The sequence below is a fragment of the Leptosomus discolor genome, chromosome 6, assembly GCF_034619465.1.
Source record: "Leptosomus discolor isolate bLepDis1 chromosome 6, bLepDis1.hap2, whole genome shotgun sequence".
Lineage (NCBI taxonomy): Eukaryota > Metazoa > Chordata > Aves > Leptosomiformes > Leptosomidae > Leptosomus > Leptosomus discolor.
This window is the reverse complement of record NC_141396.1, coordinates 36,603,828-36,628,081: the sequence shown is the minus strand read 5'-3', so window position 1 is coordinate 36,628,081 and position 24,254 is coordinate 36,603,828. Positions and strand designations below refer to the sequence as shown.

General features: G+C 38.0%; 1 protein-coding gene across 1 annotated transcript; it reads left to right on the top strand.

Moving 5' to 3' along the window:
- Positions 1-778: 778 nt before the first annotated feature.
- DNA2 (DNA replication helicase/nuclease 2) lies at positions 779-21,667 on the top strand. The gene is made up of 21 exons (XM_086467092.1): positions 779-789; positions 1,663-1,842; positions 2,883-3,066; positions 4,438-4,583; positions 6,142-6,267; positions 7,143-7,362; positions 7,885-8,002; positions 8,307-8,472; positions 9,580-9,774; positions 10,758-10,988; positions 11,469-11,585; positions 11,671-11,780; positions 12,853-12,962; positions 13,937-14,152; positions 15,237-15,430; positions 15,538-15,627; positions 15,715-15,901; positions 19,825-19,914; positions 20,522-20,704; positions 20,837-20,983; positions 21,611-21,667. The coding sequence occupies exons 1-21, from the start codon at positions 779-781 to the stop codon at positions 21,665-21,667; spliced, it is 3,078 nt and encodes a 1,025-aa protein (XP_086323218.1).
- The last annotated feature ends 2,587 nt before the right edge of the window (positions 21,668-24,254 follow it).

Below are 24,254 nucleotides of genomic sequence, written 5' to 3'. Positions count from 1 at the left end.
ACAGAACAGCCATACCGATGTATTGAGAACAGATTTAATACCTGTGTCCTTCAAGGTTTGGTTTTGGTCTGAGATACAGAATGCTTTGCTGAAGTAGTGGGTTTGTGGCAAAAAAGAAAAAGGAAGAAAGGAAATTTGCATGTCTGAAATTTCTCTATCACCTCAGAAAGCCTGTCAGTGAACAGTGCCGAACGTAAGAAGTTCTTAGTGGAGAAAAATTCCAACTCTCGGGCTCAGATTCACCCATAACTAGTTAGGAGCAAAAGGCACATCTGATTTTACGTCATACTACTGCCCTGCTGTCAGAGGAGGGGGCCACGGCTGTAACGGCACCCGACGCTGTGGAAATAAGCGACAGGTAGGGCCGAGAACGATTCAGCACAGCCACACCCGCGCAGGCCGCAGGGGACCACCAGGCTTCCGCACGGCGCGGGCCCCGCCCCCCGCCCCGGCTGAAGGAGCGGCGTACCGCTTCGTGCCTTCAACCCTCCTCTGCCCGCGCGCGGGAAGCGCGCGCCCCACACCGCCCCCGCGAAGAACCAGTCTCCCATTGGCTGCGCTGGCTCGCTCTCCGCCAGTGGCCGAGCTGGGGGAGGCAGAAGGGCGGGGCTTTTCCGCAGAAGGGGGGGGGGGGGGGAACGAGGTTGTACTGCGCCTGCGCCCTGCCGGAGCGGCGGGGCGTTTTGAAGCGCGGGGCCGAGGGGAGCTGCATTTACCTGTCTGTTCGCGCTGGGGCCGGGTTGCGGGCTGGGCCGTGGAGCCGCGGCGGGACGAGCTTATGGCGGAGAGGTAGCGGCTGAGCGGGGGGAAGAACCAGCGGGCGGAGACGGCCGCGAGCACGCGGAGTTTGAAATGCAAAGTAGGGCGCGTCTCGCGCCCCTCGCTGCCTCCGTCGGCGCCAAGCGCGGGGAGGCGGAAAGGGGTCCTGAGGGCGGCGGGGCGGGGCCGGGGGAAAAGTGGGCAGGGCCCGGGGCTCCCCGGGGTGATCGGTGAGAGGAGCCCGCCGCCGCTCGGCGGTCGCGCTGGGCAGGGTAGGCTGCGGGGCGCAGGCGCCGGGTGCGAGCTCTGTCCTTGCCTGCGCCCCGGAGCTCTAGCAGGCGTTCTTTGGTGTCAGGGGAGCGGCTGGCCTGACTATTCGAGCCGAAATGTTGGCTATTGGCCACATGAAACTTAACCCTGAATGCCAGTTTTCTAGTTATCTTTATGCTAAGGTGTTAGTTCTCTGTGTTTGATGCACTTGGGTGGTTGTGGGAATTGTGTGCTTTACAGTGTTCAAAGAGATACAAGCTTTCTCACAAGCGCAGGGTTGCAGTAGGGTTATAATTAACTTGTAAATGAATATGAATATTTGGACACTAAAAGGAAGTACTAGCTGCAATCGATAGCAACTTATTTAATATTTGTGTCTTTCCGTATGTCTCTCATGTCCAAATGCTTGTTTTTCATCCCTGTCATCCAAAGAAGCAATGTGGAAGCATTACCAGAGAGAAGATTTCTGACACTCTCCCTGTATAGAACTAGAAAGCCTCACTAAATAGATATAAAAATTAAAGAGGGTTAAAGTTGGGTTTATACTTGAAGCTTTCCCTTTTCTTGTGTGTGGGTTGGCTGTTTTCTTTTCAGTTAGTGTCATGTCTCTGCATTAATGAATTGTTACTTTAGTTTTCAGAAAAAAGTGACTGAGTCCCCTGATACAATACTTAGGAATGGGTTGAACAACCGATACCGTGTGTTGGAAGTCAGCATAATACAGAGAAACAGAAGTGACCCTGAGAAACACTTGTCAATTACAGCATCTCAGTCACTGGAGAACACAGAACTGTGCATTCTTAGGAATGGCTGGTAATACATACAGAAATGTAGATGTCTGAAAAGAGGACAAAATATTGGATTGTTAGGTCGACTTTCTTAGTGTTGCCTTTGAGATGAGTTTTACTGTCTTAAAAGTGATATGAAATCCTGAAGCAACCTTTATCTAGTGTAATACTATCTGTATTTTCATGTAATGGATAGTGGTCTTGAGGGCACTGATGTCGTGTGACCTGTGTTAAGTGGGTATTGCTACCTTAAGGTTTTAATTTGTATTTGTACTAACAAACAGCAAGACAGTAAACGTTAAGCAGGCTGTCTTAAGTGTTGTCTTCAACAATTGGAAATGTTGTTCTAAATGATGTACCTTCATTGTACATGTAAATATATAAAGCTACGTCTGTGAAATGTGAGGTTTTATACACTCTGTTAAAATCACCTTAGCTTGAGCTCTACTGCAGGAGCGTTCTTTCAAGCAAGGATAGGATTCTAATTTAGGTGTTTGAGCATCGTGTGGTGTGTTATAGAAGAAGAGACTGCTTTAGTTTTTTGGAACATGTGGATGTGCACGTGCTATTTGGCACTGCTTATTTTCTGTGCAAGCCTAGAAGATGGAAGAAAAGTATGAGACTCCATTTCTTGAAGGAAAAAATATAAAAGATCTTGAACTCTGAAATTTCTAAATCAATAAAATATTTTTAGATTTTGCTAAGCTTCTGAAACAAGTAGGATTGTTAACTAAAAAGGTCGATCTCATGTAATGAAAAAGTAGTATGCAAGTGTAAAAGATAACGATGAAATGGCTTAATACATGGATCTGGAATGACTTGGAATCAACAGCATTTCCCTACGTTCAGATTGCCCTGATGCATAATCCAGTACTCAAAATCATCAAAGCTTTGTCAGTAAAAATTCCTTTATTCACTTTTAGAATTTATTTAGATTAACTTCTTAAAAAAGGATCACACTAACTTCCTGTTTCGAAGTATGTTGAATCTGATATATTAATGTATAATTTCTAATACATCGTGTCTGTAGCTTGCAAATGGTTATTAAAATGTATTGTATTATAGGGAGTCTGTTCCAGTTGTTCCAGGAGACATCATTCATCTAGAAGGGGAGTGTAACTCTGGTACCTGGGTCATAAATGAACAGTCTGGATACCTGGTTCTTTACCCGGATCTGCTGCTTTCTGGCACTACGATATCAAACAGTATTCGATGTACAAGAAGAGCAGTGCTGAGTGAAAGGTTTAGGGTAAGTGTTACTTCTAGAGTGTCAAGTGTATTGATGGGTTACCGTTCCATTGAGACTGGTGGTTTAGCTCAATATTAAAACTGGCTGAGAGCGACACTGTATTGCAAAATGTCATTGTTAGCTATTCACAATGTTTACAACATAGAATAAATTTAGCATGGAAACTGTCTGTCTCTGGTTGAACTACTTGTATTTTTTGAGAATTGCAGCTGAAATAATCCTGTGTTCTTAATACAGCTAATGGGGCAAAGAAATGATCTTCCCATTTAAATTCTTGCAACTTTTTTGATAATCTCTTGCCATATTTTGTATGGATATGAATCTTTTGTGAGGGATGGGCCTCTTGTTGACCATATGAAAACATAACCACATTTGGCCAAGTTAAAAACCTCTGAAAAAATCAGCCAATTAAGAATTGGCGTGGGTTAACTCTGGCATCTGAATCCAGCTGCTGGAACTTGGAAAGAGGAAAAGTTTCTTGTGGTAGTGTCCTTGCTGATACATGGATGGTAGGGAAGCAACAGCTGCCACTTTCAGCTGAGGAAAACTTCCAGACATGGAAGGAATGTAAATCCAGATGGGCAAGGGAATCATAATGGACTGGTAAACAGGCTGGCTGGGAGCCTGTGACAGAAACAAGAAAATTAAGTACAGGAGATTAAGACTGTGAAATACAGTCAGCCCTTCGTTAGAAGAGTAATGGGAATAAACCAATTGTTTGGAAGGGACAACGTAGAGGGTCCTGACCCTGGGATAACACAACGCACAAGTGCCAGGTCTGTAAAAGATACCAGTGAGTAATCAAACTACGGTGATTAGATTTCCAGTTGCTTGGTGGTGAATCATGCAGAGGTCATGACTTGCTATCGCTTTCAATTCTTATGAGTCTACAGAACCTGGTCCTGGTCATAGTTAGGTGGGTTCTGAGCCATTTTGGTAATACTTGGAGTAATTTTGTGTGAGTTGGGAAATGGCTTTGTGCAAAAAAATAATATCCATAAGATTGTAAAGGTGTTTGCATTAGGAAGTACTGCTATTAATACTGCCCACAGGCAAAGCTTGCTCAAAATTCATTTTAATCTATGCCTTTGTTTCTCACCGGTCAATCACATAGCGATTGTATCCTGACATCAGGGTTGGGATAAAAATGAGAGATAAAGGAATAAGAGAGACTAGTTTTGATTTGTCTGTTTTCACACTCAGGTTTGAATAGATATTAATTAGTGAGGGGAAAACTCTAATGGTCTTGCAGTTAAGTAAGTGCAGTGCATCATCTGCAGCAAATAAAACCCAGAAATTTTATAGAGAAGTTGGCACGAAGTGGGCGTAAATTTTCATTTGTATATGTAAATTACATAACATCTGTTGCAGGGCTCAGAGTCTGGTTCACGCCAAACACTTGTTGGTACAATTCTTCACGAAATTTTCCAGCAATCGGTAACAAATTACTTGGCACAAGAAAAAGTAGAAGAACTAGCAAATAAAATTGTGTATGGACAAAAGTATCTCAAAGAAATGTAAGTAGCATTGCAGTTGTGTTTTATGTTTGGGGGGCAGGGTAGGAACACTTGAACTAGCAGATAAAATTGTAATTTTAAAAATGTAGCGCTACTGTTGGGAGAATATTCTGTCAAATGACCTTGCTTAGTGAAACTTGGGTATCTTTTAGCAAGATAATTCCCTGTTTTGTACTGTAATTTAATTTGCCTTCCCTGCTGAGCTGCTTATATAGATCTGAACTATGCTTCTGGAATGTGTGGGTGTTTTTTTTTTTTCTTTCAGGCCAAGCAGGCTGGAGTGTTTGCGCCTGTAATGTTAGATTTCCAGGCATCTCCCACAGCTGAGTTAAATGTGATGGGAGTAATTAATTTTGATCCTCAGGAGAGGAACTAGAAACTTGTGACTGACCAAGCATTGAGATATCTGATATTTTCGTGTTCTTTATCAGGTTACTTAATGGCTCAGTTGTTAGAGGACCTTTAACTTATTTTCTCTGCAAAGCTGATGGAAATGCTAGCCAAACAATTAGTCTTTGTATTTCCATCAGAAAATGGCAAGATGAATGGCTGTCAGTTTTAAGGTTTTACTGCAGACTTGATAAAAATCTAATTCAAGTCATGTAAAAAAAAAAAATTAAATCTAGAATATTATAAATTATATATTGGGTAATGTCCAGGATCTGTTAGCCCCGGGATGAGTTGGAAGTTGAAATTATAACAAGATTTATATTGCTCTGGTTCAGTTGTGAAGGTAGATATTTTGAATTGTAACTGCTAAGATTACTTAAAGGCTTTTATGTCAGTCTGGGCCTCTGAAATTGTTGATTTGCAATTCCTCTTTGCCTATGTAGGCTACTATTTGTTGGGGTTGAAAAGCAAATTACATAAGTCTGCTGGCTGTGGTCATTTGCACTTGTATGAACCTTTTTATGCAAAACCCGCTTGTGTTTCTCTGTTGCTGTAGGATAATGACATTATTTCCAGTGAATGCCAGCACTGAATTATCTAATGCTGCATGATTAGGTTCTGCCTAATGAGACTTCTGCTTTAGTGTGTATTTGTAACTGTAGCAACTACAGAGGATCACGATTCCCTTCCAGTTAAAACGGTCTGAGGCCTGTCAAAATGTATACGAAGAACAAGTAGCAGTTCAGTGTATTCAGACAAACAGCAAATGGTCTTTGAAAAATTTTTTGTAATGATTTCAATTTTTCATAAAGCATACGGATAGCCTTTTTTGAATGTATGAGTCTGGTACTCCTTTCTTGTGGTCTAACAATTAGTTTTGTTTCATCCCATCAACTATGCTGATGCTTTTGTTGTGCTACACCTGTTGTTTCAGAACTTACATCAGAAAGTATATTCTATCTCTTGTAATGGATGTTCAGTTACAGTTTTATGTATTAATCAACTGAGTTGAACCTTAATGAATCTGTAAATATCTACAATTTATAGATGTTTATTAAAACTTGACAGTTATTTCCATTAATCTGGTGTCTACTTGAGGCAAAAATCTTGTTAGTACCAGCAGCAAATCTATTTCTGTCTTCTTAATGTGCATGGCTTTATTTTTTAGGTATCACTTAAATCTGAAACAAACAGAAATAATGCAGGAAGTAGAAGAATATTTGCCATCATTTTTTAAATGGATGGAAGACTTCATGCACAATCCAGCTAACCGAAATAAAATGCAACTAAAATTGTAAGAAGCCAGAATTAAAAGTTAAAACGTTTCTACATTGTATACCTTGTTTGATTCACCTTTAATTTTTAGAATGACACTTTTTACGCAAATCTGTGTTCAGTGTTATGGAGCTAATTCGTGGCCTCGCTGCCAAAATAGCTAATCTTGAGGGCTGCATATTTACCTGCCATTGTGAGTACCGGAGATGATGTTAAGACTGAGGGTGAACTGATATAAAATTCTTATTGGTCTTAAAATCCTTGTAAACAACGTGGTATAAAGTAGAAATTTTATTAATTAGAAAAGCAAGCATATTTGATCTGCTGACTAAGCTAGAAGTTACTGTAAATATGTACAAGACTACAAATCAGGACGTGAAACAGTTTTTTAATCTAATGTAATTCTTCACTAAGGTTATCGGTGAAAGGGTGATTTTGCTGAACTGCTGCTGAGCTCTTCTTGTCTGTGACTTCTTGCTGTTAATTTTAATGTCAGTCGGGCATTAAAGTTTCAGTGAAGTGCCAGGTCTGAGTAAAAACTGTATGCTACTTTCCAGTGTGTATCATTAAACTTTTTGAAGAAACAGTGTTTTAGAGTGCAGTTATTCAGAAAAGACCAAAACATATTAAAAATAGTTTGTTTTTTAACGTCAACATTTAGGTCAATAGCAAAACTACATGCCGATGTGCAGTTTAAAGTACCTTTCTGATATGATGCTTCCTCTGTCAATGGGAAGATAGTTTGAGTGAGACTCAATGCACTTTAGAAATAAAGTTAGTGCCTAAAGAACACCTATAATGCAAAAATATTAAATATTTAATTACAGCCATTTTAATATTTAAATACTAAGAATTAAGGGAAATTGTTAACTTCTGACTTAATTTTCTTCCTAGGTCAAGTGCTGAAAAAACAGAAGATTTGTCTTCTAAGATAGAGATTGTAGATATATTAAACATTGAAGAGAATATCTGGTCTCCCAGGTTTGGGTTGAAGGGAAAGATTGATGTAACAGCCAGGGTGAAAATCTATTGCCGGTCTGGAGTACAGTCTAGGATAATGCCGTTAGAGCTCAAGTCTGGCAAGGAATCTAACTCCATAGAGCACAGAAGTCAGGTACGAACCCCAAATGTCTTATTTCACTACCAGTGGTTATGTATACTTTTTTGTTTTATTAGATAACCTATTTTTTCTTATGAATGTGAAACACTTTGTATGTGCTATAATCTAGATTTATGGATGGCTGATCCTGGCATGCCCAAAGCTGCTGATGTAAAATGAAAGTGAACTGAGGAGCAAGAAGTATATACATTTACCACTTTCAAACACACTTATAGTTTTTAATCCTGAAATATCTGTTCTTTAGTCTCTTCTTACTACATTCAAGTATTAAGTTGCGAAGTGTCATACATCCTTCCAGATAGCTAGCCTGATGTAGAGGTAGTAGCCTTGTTATAAGCTGTTGTTGAGGAAGATGTCTTTTATAAACCCATGGTTAGGTGCTCACTACTTATGGTTTACAGATGACTTGTGGTAGTAATGGCTGCTTAACCATATAAATTATGGAAAAATTAAATACAGTTTATAATGTATTTTGGTTTTAATACATTGTAATAAGTTTATATATAATGTTCGCAGGTTATTCTTTATACGTTGTTGAATTTAGAACGGAGAGTAGATCCTGAAGCTGGATTTCTTCTTTATCTTAAAACTGGTACTATGTACCCTGTTTCTGGGGCTCGCATGGACCGAAGAGGTAAATTTGTTCCCCTTCCTCAGAAGCCATAATTATCTTAATTAAAATGAAATGTTTTGGTAATAGTTATAAGATTTAATCTCATGAACATATCTGTACTTAGAGATGTATCACTTGTTATAATATTACTAATTCCAATAAGCTTATGTTAAAAACAATTGTTTTATTAATGCTCCACTAGGACTTTGCTATATGAATATTCACTTCTTATCTGACTAAAAAGTTGATAGCTACTTACTTTTGAGTTAAAAATTATTACAGACAAACCCAAAACCATCAGCTTAGTTTGATCTTTTCTTGACAGAATTAATGAAGTTAAGAAACCATGTGGCCTTCTACTTAACACACAGTACATATAAATCTGCCGTGGGAGGACAGCATTCACAGCTTGCTGCTTTGCCTCCTGTAATTGATGACAGTCAAGCCTGTAAACATTGCTCCCAAATACACAATTGCTTTCTATACAACAGGTAAAAAAAAAATTTCACTTGTGTTTTTAAATAAGGTTGAATAATTGTAGCTTTTGATACTGTGATTTCATTTTTGTGGTTGACAATTTCTTATTGCTTTATTGAGGACTCACCAAAAGAATGTTCCATAGACTCCGCTGCAACTTTTACAGTGCAAGTCACTGATCTTGCAGAGACTTGATGTGTTTGCTCAGGTACACTTTCTGCAGGACAAAATAGGAGATAAGTCTCAACAAAATACTTGATGACAATAACAGATTTGTTATCTCTGTTAATTATGATTTTAAAAAGCTATATTCTTGCCACTCTTTGAAATGGACAATCTTTTGAGGCTGAATTATGGTTGGACAACAACTCTTTCACTTTGACTCTGTAGAAGATGGTTTCCCTGTAGGGAAACATACAAGTAATGGTACATTGATATTACTCTGTGGAAGTGTTATTTGATCTCTTGTTAAAGAGAAGTCATCGGCAAGTATTTGATAAATTTTCATCTAAAGCTATTTAATTGTTTTTAAAAAAAACCTGTTACAAGTTTGTCTTGTCTTTATGCTGCACAAAAAAAAAAGCCCAGGACCAAAATTGTACACTCAAGAGATCAAATGAGGTGTTAGAACAGGAGAACTTTTGGGGTGACCGTGTGTAAATATAATGCCTGATTGTTTTTAAAGTTGTAGGGCTTAAGTGTATGTTGAGGGAGATAGCTTTGTGGGCATACATGATATGTCTTTGTGAAATATTACTAATATTCAGTTGTTACAGCAACAGGATTATTACTAACTGGTTAGCTATTCACTTCTGAACTAACTTTTTTCTCTTTGGTGTTTTGATATGTGATTATAATGTCTGTTTATACTTAGTTTTGAAATAAATTGACTTGAAATCTGCTTGTGTATTAACTATTAAATCCCCTTTGCTTAGCTAATCTCAACATAGTGTCCATATGTTACCAAAAAAAAGGAATAAAAGATCAACTGTCTAAATGTATATAGTTCTGTCTTTGCAATGTATTTAATTGATCTTTGACTAACTTATTGTCCTTAATTCAAAATCATAGTTACTAATAAAAAAAAAAAGTAAACTTTCCTGTGTTTATTCTACTCCTAGAGCTGTAGAACAGAAGATGGCCAATGTGTCTTTTCCTCCTGCTATGGTACCTATAATTGAAAGAGAGACCCAGCACCTGAAACCCTCCCACTTAGAGTATTTCAGCCTGTGGTATCTAATGCTAACCCTGGAGCTGCAAAGTGGAGAGGGTAAAAAGGGATATAAAAATATATGGATGATACCTTCTTTGGAAAGGTAAGATGTCATTTCTAACCTGGTACAAATGGTGCTCCCTTTAGTAACTGGAAATGAGGCATTGTCAACTGTGTTTTCACTATGAGGAAAACTAGATGTTTTCTAGCGCTTGTAGAAGTGGTCAAATATGTTACTTGAGTAGATAGGGTGTTTGTGAGATGTGACCTAATGGAGACATCAGCCTAATAGATTTACTGGTATTGTATTTGCAATATGACATTTGTTTGGGGTTTTTTGTTCAACTTGCATGTAGGAAGCAGCAAACTGCCTTGGTCTTCAGAAGCAAAAATGGTATAATTCTGTTTCACTTGTGTCGCTGGGGGCTGAAGCTGGGTGCTGACTGTGCGTCCAGCTCGCTGCCTTGGTTTCCTGAGGCTTTACTTGACAAACAATGATGCGTTTTGGACCACACTCCTAGGTGTGGCTACGAACGTGGATAAAAGCAGACTAAGGGCTCTTATTGGCTGAAGTAGTGTTATTATACATCAACTAGTCCAGCAGCTGTTGAAAAAATAATTGGTGGTTTGTAGGCACATTTCAAGGCATCTGTGGAAGTGAAATGTAGCTGAGTTGTTCTAAGTGAAACAAGCAACTCCACAGGCAAATATGGAACATCTCAGTGAAGTGGATCCATACATTTCAGTATTTGTTTTTTAACAGGAAATTATAGATAACTTTAGCCTAGATATTAGTCTGTCTTGGAACAAGTACAAGGGTTCTATATATTTTTACAATCCTTTTCTGGTCAAAATGGCTATTGTAAACTGACTGTTTAATCTTCCTGGTTCTCGTTGTGTGTGTTTGGGTTTTCTTGATGTTGTTGCTTTGGGGATATTTTGCTTGTTTGTTTTTGTGCAGGTTTTTTTTTTGTATTTTGGTGGTTGATTGTGAGTGGTATGGTTTTTCACTTGTGTATTTTTTTTTAATATTTCTTACCGAGAGGGTCTTAATAGTAAATATATTTCTTTCTCTAATATCTTCAGAGAGAAGGCTGGAGATTGTGTTGGAAACATGATCAGAGTTGATGAAGTGCAGGAAATTTCTGAGGGACAGTATCTACATTTTTTCCAACGTAGAAATGGTGCCATACCTGGAACAAACCTATTGGTTGGTGATCGAGTGGTTGTGAGTGGAGAGGAAAATGGTTTACTTGGTTTGGCTACTGGCTATGTTAGAGAAGTCAGTGTGATGAAAGTCTCCTGTTTGTTGGGCAGGTAAGAGAACAAAAGGAAAAAAACCTGTTTGAATACACTATGATACTGGCTTCAGGAAGGGTACTTCTAGGTGTTCAAATGTGTTCTGACTCTTCTTGCTGGGCTTGGGGAATTGCCATTCAGAAATTTCCTTGTCTTGGTTGAGAATGTCAATACTTGGTCACTGTATATACCTGTCTATTTAATGAGGCTGTTTGAGTAAATGCATGCTTGCAAGCTCTATTTACTTATGTCTCCAGCATGAGACTGTATGGATACAGTGATTACTGTGTTAATAGTAACTGTCACTATTCTGGCTATATTGTCTTTAAATTGGGCTCTGATCATGTTTTATTTAGATCGGTTAATAGTGTGTTTCTTCTAGCTATTGACTCACTCTGGGACCTCTGTAAGATATCACTTAACACTTAGTAGTCTTTAATCATCAATAATATTGCTTGTAAACAGACTTATTTTGTCCATGTTACTGTCATCCTTCAGGAATTTGTCAAAGCTCCCCAAGAACACTATATTTAGACTGGATCACGAAGAAGGAGATTTTGGTATAGGAGTCCCTTTTGAAAACCTTTCTAAACTGATGAAAGATTCCCCAGTCAGGTATGAATAATCAAAGTTATTTCACACTTTCAATATTTTCAGATAAACTTTCTCAACTGGTAACTCTTCTTTTTTTTGCCTACAGTGAAAGGCTTCGCAACTTGATAATTGACTTTCACAAACCATGTTTTATTCAGCATTTGAGCTCTGTCCTTCCTCCAGAAGCAAAGGAAACTGTTGCAAATATTTTAAAGGGTACGACGTGGCTTTCCCCAAAGTCCTCTGTTTAGTAGTATGTCTCTATAGCCAAAGCATTTATCACACTAAATATAAGGGGTTTTTTTTTCTACTTTGAGGTCCAGTGATAGTTTTCTGCTTAGAAATAAGTTCTTACTTTGCATATCTCCCTAAAATTAAATTAGTCTTAAACTAGTTGGAAGATGTGACCAGGCATTTGTTTACAACTTTATTTTACTTTTGTTAGTTGCTGCACCTTGAAGTTTCAAACAGAGTGCTATATGATTTCCTCTCTAACCTTTACAAAAGGAAAGAACAGGGAAGGTTCTTGGGATAGAGGAAGCAGACTTTGAGCGAGTGGAAGGAGATGGGCATTGGTGTGAGCATTCACTTGTATAAGCACTCCTGCTGACTCTGGCTGCTCTGTAGTGTGTGATGCTTTGTGGCACACTTTTTTTTTTTTTCTTAATAACAAAATTTGTTTAGGTATGTGGCAGTGTCTCTATTTGAAAATATTTCATTGTTCTTTGACAGTTGTCTGAAAACAGAAATTTAACTGAATTCTCTTAGAGCAAATAGAACTTATAAAAACCCAGTTTGAAGACTTATTTTTTTTCCTTGAGCTTTGTCTAGTCCAAATAGCTGGAATGTGCTGCTTATTTGCATCAGACTGGGAAAAAATAGTTCTGATGAAATATTTCTCCTAAAGAAGATGATGCTATACATGCAACTCATTTCCCTTTTGTTTGAACATCAGAGTTGGTATGATAAAATAGAAATGCCCATACACAATGTCATATGAGGTGGTCACTAAGGATATTAGAAAAAAGTCACAAAAGGTAGAAGAATAAAAATGTCTTCAGTGATTGTTTTCTCGGACTGTAGTGCAGACCCTGTACTGCATGTCTTGAGTATTAATGTTTAATATCGTTACTTCATTAGAGCTTACAGACTTACTCTGCTCAATTCATTCCTTTAAGGGCTTCAGTGGAGGAGGAAACTATAGTTTTGTTTTTATTAACTTTTGCAGTTATTACAATGATTTGAAGTGTAGACATTTAATTTTGATTTTTTTTTTTTCTTCTTAAAGGTCTAAATAAGCCTCAGAAACAGGCAATGAAAAAAGTACTGCTTTCAAAAGACTACACACTTATTGTGGGTATGCCTGGAACAGGAAAAACTACTACAATATGTGCTCTAGTAAGATCATGTACTTTGTTTAAATTGTTTTGGTGAGAACTAAAGGATAGCCTATGTGTATAAAGCATGCTGTCCAAAATTAATTGTCATGACTTAGTCTACTGGTGTCTGCATAATTTCAAAGAAGAAAACACATTTCTTCTTATTTAAGAACTTACATTTGGTAGAACTGAAAATGTATTTTGTGGAGTAGGATTCTCTTTTGCTTGTGTAGGAATATATGTGGCAGGGAGGAGATTGAAACGTGATACTTAATCACTTCTGTGACATTTAATGTTAAAATTCTTTGGCCTCAAATGTCAGCAAGTCCTCAAATTCTAGATTATAGCTCAAAAAAGGGACTCCTTTGGGGAAGTAGGTAGCTTGTCCATTGTAAACTGTATAAACCTATGGTGTTGAACCTATGTGCAGCTTGCTAGCAATCTCCTGTAGTTGGTGCTGCTTTTTCCCCAGGAACGGAGTGTAGGAGCATACTGCATTCAGGCTGTGGGCTGAGTGGGTTTTTCTTGAAATAAGTGTCCTCTCACTTCCAGTTGTATTCAGCTGTTGGAGAAAGAGGAGGCTGGAGAGTAAGCAGCTGCTGCTATTATCAGATCAGCTTGTTCTTCTGAATCTCTTGTGGCTGAATTGTCACAGAGAATGGTGTTTGTGGGAATGGGCTGCATGACTTGATCTTACAGCGGGGATCTTTAGTGTGAAGTTCCTTTTCACTGCAGTTTGCAAGTGAGCATGGATGTTCTTAGCTAGCACTGTTTGCAGTATGTGTAGTAAGCCAGGAGAACCATCAGGTCTCTTGCCCATATTGGTTTGACAAGAGCTACCTGGCAGATCTGGCCAGAAAGATGGATATAAAAGTAGTCATACTTTTTATTGTCTCCCTCCAAAACTTATTGTATTTTTTATCTAGTCAAATATGGGATTGTTGATTCTTGTGTATGAACTAATAACTTTTCTTTCCCTTTGCCGCTCATCAGGTGAGAATTCTTTCTGCTTGTGGCTTCAGTGTTCTTCTGACCAGTTTTACACACACTGCTGTAGACAATGTCCTGCTAAAGCTAGCCAAATTCAAAGTTGGTTTCTTGCGCTTGGGGCGAGCTCAGAAGGTTCATCCAGATATACAGAAATTTACAGAGGAAGAAATTTGCAGATCCAAATCTGTAACAGATTTGGAAGAGGTCTATAACAGTCAGGTGAGAAGACTGGTTTTTGCTAGCCCTGCAAAATATTAAGGATAACTACATTAGTATTCTGATTGCTTGGATGCGGCAGAGAAGGAAGCCATCCTAAGGATGTGTTACTGCTACAAGAAATCTGAGCTGAAAAAGATACTCAAATCTCTGCCTCACTTCAATTTCTTTACAGACAATGATCAACATTAACAGTCTGAAAGTTGAAAAGCATTGTTCATGTCCACACAAAGTAACTTATAATTTTAAGTAATAAGTCCCAAAGACTCGAATGCTTTTATCCGAGATCCCGTGGGGGTGGTGCTGATTAACTGCTGCAACCTCCTCCATCTTTATTCACATATTGCTGCTGTTTGTCCCTTTCCCTCCCACTTGTGCTCATTGTGCCATTTCTACAGTTAGCAGATGGGGAAGAGGAAGGGGCATGCTGTGGAGCTGACCTGGCCAAACACTAATTTTTGATTGAAAGATTAGTGCTGCCCTGTGTGACCATTAATGCAAACCATAATGGGATCTGGGTAAACTGAGTCGGTGGCAGCTTTAAAGTAAATTTGTTGAAAGAACAAAGCTTCCTGGTAGTCGGAGTAAAGGCCAACTTTGCAAAAGCTGCTATTTTTTTTGTTGATAGGCATTGTAGGGAATGATTGGAGTCATAAGGGAAGTGATTAATGTTTCATATTTTAGTTATCTAGGATTGCAGTGGGAAGAACTGTTTTATCTTCTCTTTGGAATGAAAAAAAACCAACCCGAAACACATCATTTTCTACAGTAGTCATTTCAGCACACTCCATGAATTGTATATGCATAGAACCTGATATCACCCAGAACACATGGCAGGGACAAGTTATCTATTAGAGTCTTCTCTAAAGCAGGTTTTTTTTTGGTCACTTGCAGTCCATGCAAGAATGAGAGGCCAATATGCATGGAAGGTGTGCTGGTCTGACTTTGAGGATTAACAATTTGATTTATTTTATTTTACATTTTATTTTAGTTTAATGGGAAATACTATTTCTTCTTTTAACCTGGAAAATGTAGTGCTAAAGGATGTAAGATGTATCTTGTCCTTAAAGTGTGTCTCAATTTTCAGCCAGTGGTAGCGACGTCTTGCATGGGGATAAATCACCCCATCTTTGTTCGGAAGCAATTTGATTTCTGTATAGTTGATGAAGCTTCCCAAATAAGCCAGCTCACCTGTCTGGGCCCACTATTCTGCTCCAAAAGGTTTGTGCTAGTAGGGGATCATGAGCAGCTGCCTCCACTTGTACTGAATGCAGAAGCAAGGTAAGATAAAGTGTTGCTTGACAATTATTAGTAACACGAATTCTGGGAAGGCTCTTGCAGTGTTTTGACTGACGCATTTTTGGTGTTTTTGTTGTGTGTTGTAACAGAGATCTTGGCATGAGTGAAAGCTTATTTAAAAGGCTGGAACGAAACCAAAATGCTGTTGTCCAATTAACTGTACAATACAGAATGAATAGGTATTTAAACTTTTTTTATTACATTGGGATTTTAATGTGGGATTGAAACAGCAAGATTTGATGCCTTTTCTTGTTTTTTAACTCTAGTAAAATTATGTCACTGAGCAACATGTTAGTGTATGAAGGCAAACTGGAATGTGGCTCAGAGAAGGTGTCAAATGCCACTGTTAACTTGCCTAACCTAAAAAAATTGGAACTGGAGCTTGCAGATGCTTCATGGTTGAAAGAAGTACTTGATCCAGACACACCTGTGTGTTTTCTGAACACAGAGAAGGTAAAGGTCATTATGTTCTCCTTTCAAAATTACATTTTGGATGCAAGTTCTCAATACAGTCAACATGTAAAGCTTCATGCTGCTTAGGTAGGGTAAAATACATAACTTTAAAAAGTAGTTTTCTAGTTAGGTGTAAAATGTGCAACATACAAAAGTGTTAGTCTAGCTGATCAACTGGGGTGGTACAACCACTGCTGGAAACATTGCATCTAAGAGCAGCTGAAAAGACAGTATTTCAGAAAATGCTGAATGTACTATAAACTCTGTTCCCGTGTACAGAGTGTAGCTCAAAGTGTGTGGCCCTATTGGTTGCCCTTGCAACCATCAAATGACCTCACTTCCAGCAGCTGAGGGTCAGTGGTGCTGAAGCTGTGTACCAGTGGCAGGAGTAACTGTAATTCTGCACTGAATTTTGCAGACTTTCTATACAGTGAAGTGTGAGGGAGGTGTAAGTTGGTTTAAGTGTGTCCTTTCATGGAGACTCAAATTTTTGCCAGGAAAATAAAACTCTAGAGTGGGTAAGAATTGTGCAAATAAACTGACTTCTGAGTAAAATGAGGAAGAGTTTAAATGCATGTGGAGAAGATGAATAAATTGCTACGTATTTTGTGGTCTCTAGTACTTGCTGTCACTCTGGTTAGTGACTGGATTATGAAGATTTGAGTCTCTTCCTCTCTAACAGGTTTTGATGTTCGTTCCTATTAATACTGTGTTTTGCCAATAATTGTATCAACTGATGTTCTTTCATGCTGAACCTGGAAAGAACTCTCCAATCTCTTTCTGTACTCTCCAGAACATTCTGCAGGATTCATTAATTAATAGCATTTCTGATACAATCTCATCAATGATCTGAAAAGAAATACAGTGTTTACTTTAGTGACTTAAGCATTTCTGAAAGTTTCTCTGGACTAAACCTTTTCCGGGAATGCTGCTGTCCCTTTCACAAAAAAAGCGTGGACAGTTGGTCCCAGGAAAGACGTTTGTTTGATTAGGAAACTGTCTGATACACTGTTCATCTATTAATCGTACAGAAGTAGTAATGTGAAAGCTAGAGTTTCTGTTCTGTTTTAATTTTTTTTCTTCCCTAGAAAGCTCATCTATAGTACAAGACAGCTGTTCTGTTTGTAGAACCAGCAGGAAAGTTTCGCTTTCCAAAATACTCTTGGTTTTGTTGAGACGTTAGGCTATAATGTCATATCTCTTTCTGGACTTCTGTCAAAATTCCGTGTATTGTAGCCATAGTGGGGGGGAAAAAAACAAACCAAAACATGCCCCCACCAAACACAAAACTGAACAAAACCAGCATTTATTTTGTTTTCTTTGACTTTAGAGTGGGTTTTTTCCCCTGTATATTATTGTTTGTGGTATAACCAAGAAAAGCTTCTGAAGAACTGTTCTTGGGGGGAATAAAAAGGGGAGAAAGGAGAGGAAAAAGTATTGTATGATACCACCAGGAAGCTTGCATTTATTGTGCTTACTTCTTTAAAAAAGAAAAAAAGCCTCTATTGTTTTCTGTTTAATAATGTGACATGTTTGTGACAGTAATTGGAAACTACTTGTTCCTTTTCTGCCAAACCCTGTGTTGCACTGCTTTTCCTCTGACAGCTTGGGTCTGAATGCTGAAAAACTATATTGTTGATTTAACGTCAGTCTTCTGAGTAATTCTTGGCCAAAGTTGGTTTTGTTGGGGTTTTTTTTGGTGTACTATTTGAACATAATAAATATAAATGTAAACATGTGTTATCATAAGCATGACCTAACTTTTAGAACTTTTTTCCCCTAAAATAGTTTTTGTATAGCTTTTGGCTACTTTAATGCTAGTCTGGATAAAAACCAACTGTTCATTAAAACAGTGCTTTTCTGCTTGAAGAAAACCTGAGCGCATGCAAATTTGGAGGCTTCTTATGTGTGATGTTTTCGGAATAATGAATACCAGAAAAAACCCAACAGCACAGCTATAACAGCATAGCTTTTAATTCAGTTGTGGTATGACCAGTCATAACAGTTAGACTGAGTGCATGACGGCAGCGTGAAAGCACATTAGCTTATAGTGAGTATTAAGCTGCGTAGCTGTTGAAACACGAGCTATGGAGAAGTTGCTGTTTGGAAAAGGCAATGCAGTCTTCTAATATAAAGCAAAATATTTTCTTTACGCAATACACTGAAAACACACTGTCATGTAAAATAATCTTAGAGGCCAAGTTGCAGAAAAATAGGATTCTCGCTGAGGTATGTAGCACCCTACTTAAGCAACACAATACAGCTGACTATTTTTGCATGCGGTTGGAATCCTAAAATAAACCTGTGGATGCAGTAGCCTACTATTGATACATATACATAGAGAGGGAGGCACGTGCGCAGAGAGGCAGGGCGAGGGGGAGAGGGGGAGGCGGGGCGGCAGGGGGAGAGGGGGCAGCAGGGGGAGAGGGGGAGGCAGGGCGGCAGGGGGAGAGGGAGATATACATGCCCTGCCTCAAGAAGACCACTATTACATAGAGTTGTAGCAGTGTTGTATATGGGTTTGTCAATCTCTGTTAGATTATTTTTTTTATTAATTTGTGGTGCTTTAGTGTGCTAGGCATTGAACATAGATTACACTTAATGAGCTACTGAGTCAGCTGAATTCCTGGATTTGCGAAGCTTTTGATGCATGTTGTCTCTGTCAGATTCTATATGTGTGCAGTGGCACTGCTCTAGCAAGCAGATACCACTTACCTAGAATATGCTTACAAATATTAACTATGTATTGCTTTACCCACGTGTTAAACATCATAGTGATCTCCAAATTCAGCCATTTGGATGATACTGGGTGGCTGTTTGGAGAAGTAAAACTAGTTGTAATAGGATTCTGAGAGTGTTACTTTAAGTCAGGTTAAACCACCTCCCATTTAAATGGCAATGCTGTCATAAAAATTTAGAAGGAAAACCAACCAAAGTGGCATCTAAGAAAATGAAGTTGATGTATGTCACTAGTAACAGAGGCAAACAGTGGAATAGGTACAGTAGTAAATAGCAGTAAACAAATAAGGTAATAAACAGAATTCAGAGCTGGAAAGCAGAGGCAGATTTAGTGTATGCTGAGTTTTAGACTGTTTTTAGATAAAGGTTTGTTACTTGACCCCAGATGTTTAGCTGCATGCTGTTTTACTAGAAGGATAAGATCAGGGACACGTTTGTGGCTCATGATACTACTTAAACTTTAGAGAAGGCAAGAGATAAACAACAAGAATAAATGATAAAACTGTGATACTGGAATGCCAAGAGTTGACATTCTAAGCTTGCTCCTGGCTTTCTGGTTTCATTCATACACGATGCAGGGAAAGAGAGTTAAGAAATGGTAAATTCAGTGAATATTTATTTTTTTAAAATTTGGAAGTTAAATTTAATACTACCATTTTGGATGGCTCTTCCTGTAGCTTTAAATGTGGGATTTCAAGTGTTTAAAAAAAAAAACAACAACAAACAAACGAACAAAAAAACCACCAAAAACCAAAACAAAACCTTTCTGCCATGGAAATGGAGAAAATTCACTGTAAATGTTTGTGTGGAAAGCCTTAAAACAGAAGTCCCATGTGAAATATAGTTTGCTCTTTTACCTTGTCAGGCTGGGAAATGTAGATTTTTTTTTTTTTCCATATGATACATATTGTGTGAACTGTAAAGTCAGATGATGAAGCTTTGGCAGTTTAAGGTGACTTGTTAGTACTAGAAACTCATTTCAACAGATTGTTTCAGCTTGTTTTACAAATGCGATGTTCTGATATTACAGTATAGGCTCTTACACTCTGTAAAATTTAGCTTTTAGCCTTATTGTTTATTAAAACTTACTATAAAAACATGTATGATATGGTGAGTTAGGGATCAGAATGTAATATGCCATTGCGGACAGCAAGAGTCATTATTTTCTCTTTATATTTTTAAAGGTCCCAGCACCCGAACATGCAGAAAAAGGTGGTGTAAGTAACGTGACAGAAGCTAAACTAGTACTCTTCCTCACATCCTTATTTATTAAGGTATCTTTTACTTTATCACACTGTTTGGAGGACAGCTTTATGTAATTTTTACATTGCTTTAGTAATGGTGACTATATGTATCAGGTTATTCTTTGAGGGATAACCTTAAGGATAAATTAAAGGTTGGCTCCATGACAGTATAGTGAGGAGCCTGAGGTCTGCATTCAGTTCCCTGTCCCTGGCCTGGCTGGATTTGGGATGTAACAAAAGCTGGATGCTAATTTCTTTTAAGAGATGTATCCTGTCCCATCCTTTCTTCTGAGGGACAGGATTTGTGCTGTTCTTCCATATTCCATCCAGTCAACTTCAGGAGCAGTACAGACTAGGAGTTCTGAATGTTCACCTCAGTTTGAAGCAGACAGACAGATGAGGGTTTCAAGAATATCTGTCTTTGTGCTAGGTTAAGACAAAGCTTGTGAGCTTGCAGTAACTAATATTTTCTGTTTTCTTCAGTTAATACCTAGAGTTCCATTGACAACTTAGTGTAGTCACGATATCTTGCAGCACTGTTTGGAAAAAAAAAAAATCCTTGAAGGTCTTCTGACAGTAATGATTATTGCAAGTTAACTGCAGCAACAATTTTTCCTTCTGTTTCTTCTTCATTCAGGCTGGCTGTAAGCCTTCAGACATTGGCATTATATCACCATACAGACATCAATTAAAAACAATCACTGATTTGATGGCAAAACTGAAGGAGAACAGAGTGGAAGTCAACACAGTAGACAAATACCAAGGAAGAGACAAAAGTATCATAATTGTGTCTTTTGTTAGGAACAGTAATGATGAAAATGTAAGTTGGTCATATTAACTTTGTTTCAGTCAATTTTGACAGTTAAATCCCTCATTTTCAAAATGCATCTATCTACATTAAATTCTGAAATTTAAGTAGGAAAAGTAAAAGCAAATTGCATTTACTTAACAGCTTGGCGCCCTCCTGAAGGACTGGCGACGTCTTAATGTTGCTATCACAAGAGCCAAGCACAAACTAATCATGGTGGGCTGTGTTCCATCCCTGTGCCTCTATCCTCCTCTAGAGAAGCTGCTCTGCCATTTGCAGTGTGAGGCAATGATATCCTTTTTCTTCATGCTGTTTTGTGAAAGGGGAAAGGTAAGATTGACTTCTTGAGATCTGAGAAAAGGATGGGAAGGTCTTATGTTGTTTAGGTTCCACCTGTGACACTGACAGCATGGTACGTGCCAGTTAAATATGCCAAAAATGTACTTGAGTTCAAGCTAGTGGATGGAACCTTCAGTGTCTTCAAAAGTGGAAACAGAAGTCCAAGCTGATTTGCAATTCAACTTTGACATAATCTGGTTTATTTTTGAGGCCTGAGTTTTTAATGTTTTATGTGTTTGCAGTTCTTTATCACCCTAGTTTCTTGACATCTCGATGTCAGTGTGTTTGTTTTTCTTCAGAAGTACTATGCGGTTAAACATGGCTGGCGAGAGAAGGGTTCATGACTAATGTTGCTAGAAAGGAAAGTGGTGCAACTTTCAGATGACTTGTTAATTTTTTTCTTTCTCTCTGGTGTTGTGCTGAGTTAGCTCTAGCTAGCTGTTTCTATTGCCTATTTAAATAGGAAAGACCTTGTTCACTGCTTTCTTTGCAAACGCCAACAGGTATTCAAACAGGTTTTGTGGGTTTTTTTTTTTTGTGAATGCATTACGTTACCAAAGTGTTTCCTTAACTTGCTACATCTTCAATCTTCCAGCAGGGGCTCATGAAAGTATCCACAAGTGTAACATTTTATGATTGCGAAGATGGAGAGTCTTACAGGCATTTGTACGTCATCTTCTGGTGCTGCTTAATGTAAATAACTGGTTAGTGAGGTATAAGAGCTGATGTATATGACTTAATTTGAATGAAGTCAAACTAGAAATCACATTAGATTATTTTAAAGGTTTCCTGTCAGTAAAATAATACGTTTCTTCCTTTAATAAGCTGATTGTTAAACTGGTTGTTTGAGTACTGGTGTCCTTATAACAAACCAGAAATACGAATACAGAATACTCTGTTCCTTTAGACACTGGATAGCTATTTCTGTATTCACTTTTATCTTGATAAACAGTTCTTTGCATAAGTGGAGGGGGAAAGTAAACCAGTGCTGCAGAGAGTCATAGTTTTCTGGGCTCAGTTTTGTTTTAAAGACTTTAAAATGTAGTTTACATACAGTAATTCCGTTTATTAGAATTTCTAATTAAGATGCTGTGGTGTTGTGCTGTTTGGAAAAAAATTAGGAAAAACTTCTTTCTCTTTTTCAAAGCCTCGCATCCTTCTTTAAAGTGTGCTTCTGATTTTTAAATACTGAAGTCTGTTATATTTATATGCATAAGGTAATTAATCTCATATGAACATCTCTTTGACTTTTCTAATCTCTTGATTTTGCATCTGGGAGAAACATGGTGTTGATTTACTGAATTCCCTTTTATGAACTAATGTATTAGCAGATAAATCTGAAGTGAAATGCTGCCTAGTTGAAAACCATAGTAAAGCTCTGGTTTCAGTTTCTGATCTGTAGTCTTTTCTTAAAAAAAAAAAAAATCCAAGAAACAACATTAGAGATGCACTTGACTATTAAGAAGTGTACATGCTCAGGTTCTATCTCTTGTAAAGATGATAGCATATGTACAATACAAAATATCCTTTACTTGACAGATCTTTTTTGTTTCTTCACACTACCTCATATTCTAGACTGTTACCAAGATGTTTCTTTCCAAGATTGCTGGTAGAAACATCACATTTTTTTTATTCTTCAAAATCATTAGTATTTGTTTTCTCTTGGGTCAGTGTCAAGTAATTGTGTACACGTGGTTGCAGACAGACTTCTAGATGTTAAATGTGGGTATTTTCACTCTTTTTAAACTGCTCCCTAACTTTTGTAATGTTTGAAATAAAAATTTGATGTTGGTTCGATTTGTTATGGTTCATACTTTGTTAATACTTTGCTTTATATAATACAAATATTTTGAATGGTACAAAAATAATTTTAATAGTTGACAGGCTATCTTCTTTTTCAGGTGAAAATACATGCTGCTTCATCAGCTGTGTATATGCTCTGGGTCTTTCAAAGGATCAAAAAAGTTAGGGTAAAATATACTCTTATTACAGTAGTGATTTCAGAATAACATATCCTTGTATAGAACAGTTTTTCTGTGTTTAGGATCTATGTGTACAACAGTCTTAAGATTTAGTTTATCTATTTTCTTACACCAAATAATGCTTATCCAGGAAATTATCTGCATGCTATTAAAACTTAATAAATAAATAAAAAGAGGTATTGCCATCTCTACACAAAGTTGCATGAGAAACAGGCACAAGAACAATCCTGTATTGCCTTCTCTACTTCTAAAATGCGTCCTTTCTTCTTGTTGCATGGTAAAAATTAGATTGAGCAGAGCCCTACAGATTAAACAGTGCTTTGATCTGATATAGTGAAAATTGAGATGTGATTCTCTAAAATGCTCTTGAATTATGATGAATGTATATATGTTGAAGGAATATCTTGTAAAAGTAAGAAGAATCACTTTTGCTGCCTTTAAACTAGCTTTCCCCTGCAGAAGCAGTCATTGATACTTCTGGAAAACAAACAGACACAGGTTGAGCACTGCCTTAATGCATTGTGTGTTGCTGGAATTCTCAAAAAAAAAAAAAGTTCTTTTATGCTGCACTAGTAGTAATGAGCCTGGCTATTGTGATAGTTTAATGTTTAAATGTACAGGTTCCTTTTTTAAGAGATGGGAACCATGGATGTAAGAAGAGGCCTTGTCCCTGTGGGCTGTGTTCTACCTTGTGCTGCCCCTGTCCTTCCTTGCAGGCCCAGGCAGAGGTAGCCTTTTTCTCTGTGCTGTTTTGTGTGTTGTCTCTCAAGCTGGAAGAGGTGCAGCACACCCTTTTGTTCTACAGCTTCTTGGTTAGCCCTTCCTAAGAGGGGGAGAGGGAGGAGAGCATGCTTTAGCATAATTATTAAGCAAAGCAAAGCTTGGTGCTTGGAGTGCAGCAAGCATCACCTGAGCTCCCTACTCTGTATGACAAAAAGGTTTAGTCTTCAACACCTCTTACTTCTGTGGCTGTTGCTCTGTTTTTTGGTTTTCAGGGGAGATTAAAGTCTTCAATTTTTAAAATCAAAACCCCCTCAAATTTGAAAGGACTTATCTGTGTTTTTTAAAAGATCTGCTTTTTAAGGTATGGAACTCAAAGCCTCTTCTACACTCATAGTACTTGTTCTGGCACATTATCCATCACTAGAGAATTATTATTTGGAATAAAGGTTAGAGGTTGAAGCTTTTAGTCACAAGAGAGAGGCAGAGAAGGCTCAAGGTGATGCTGCTTAATAGTGCCG

Coding starts and splice junctions, on each gene's coding strand:
- DNA2 (XM_086467092.1), top strand. Junction 8,003..8,306: donor GGCTCGCATGGACCGAAGAG/GTAAATTTGTTC, acceptor TTTTCTTGACAG/AATTAATGAAGTTAAGAAAC. Junction 15,431..15,537: donor GTACTGAATGCAGAAGCAAG/GTAAGATAAAGT, acceptor GTGTTGTAACAG/AGATCTTGGCATGAGTGAAA.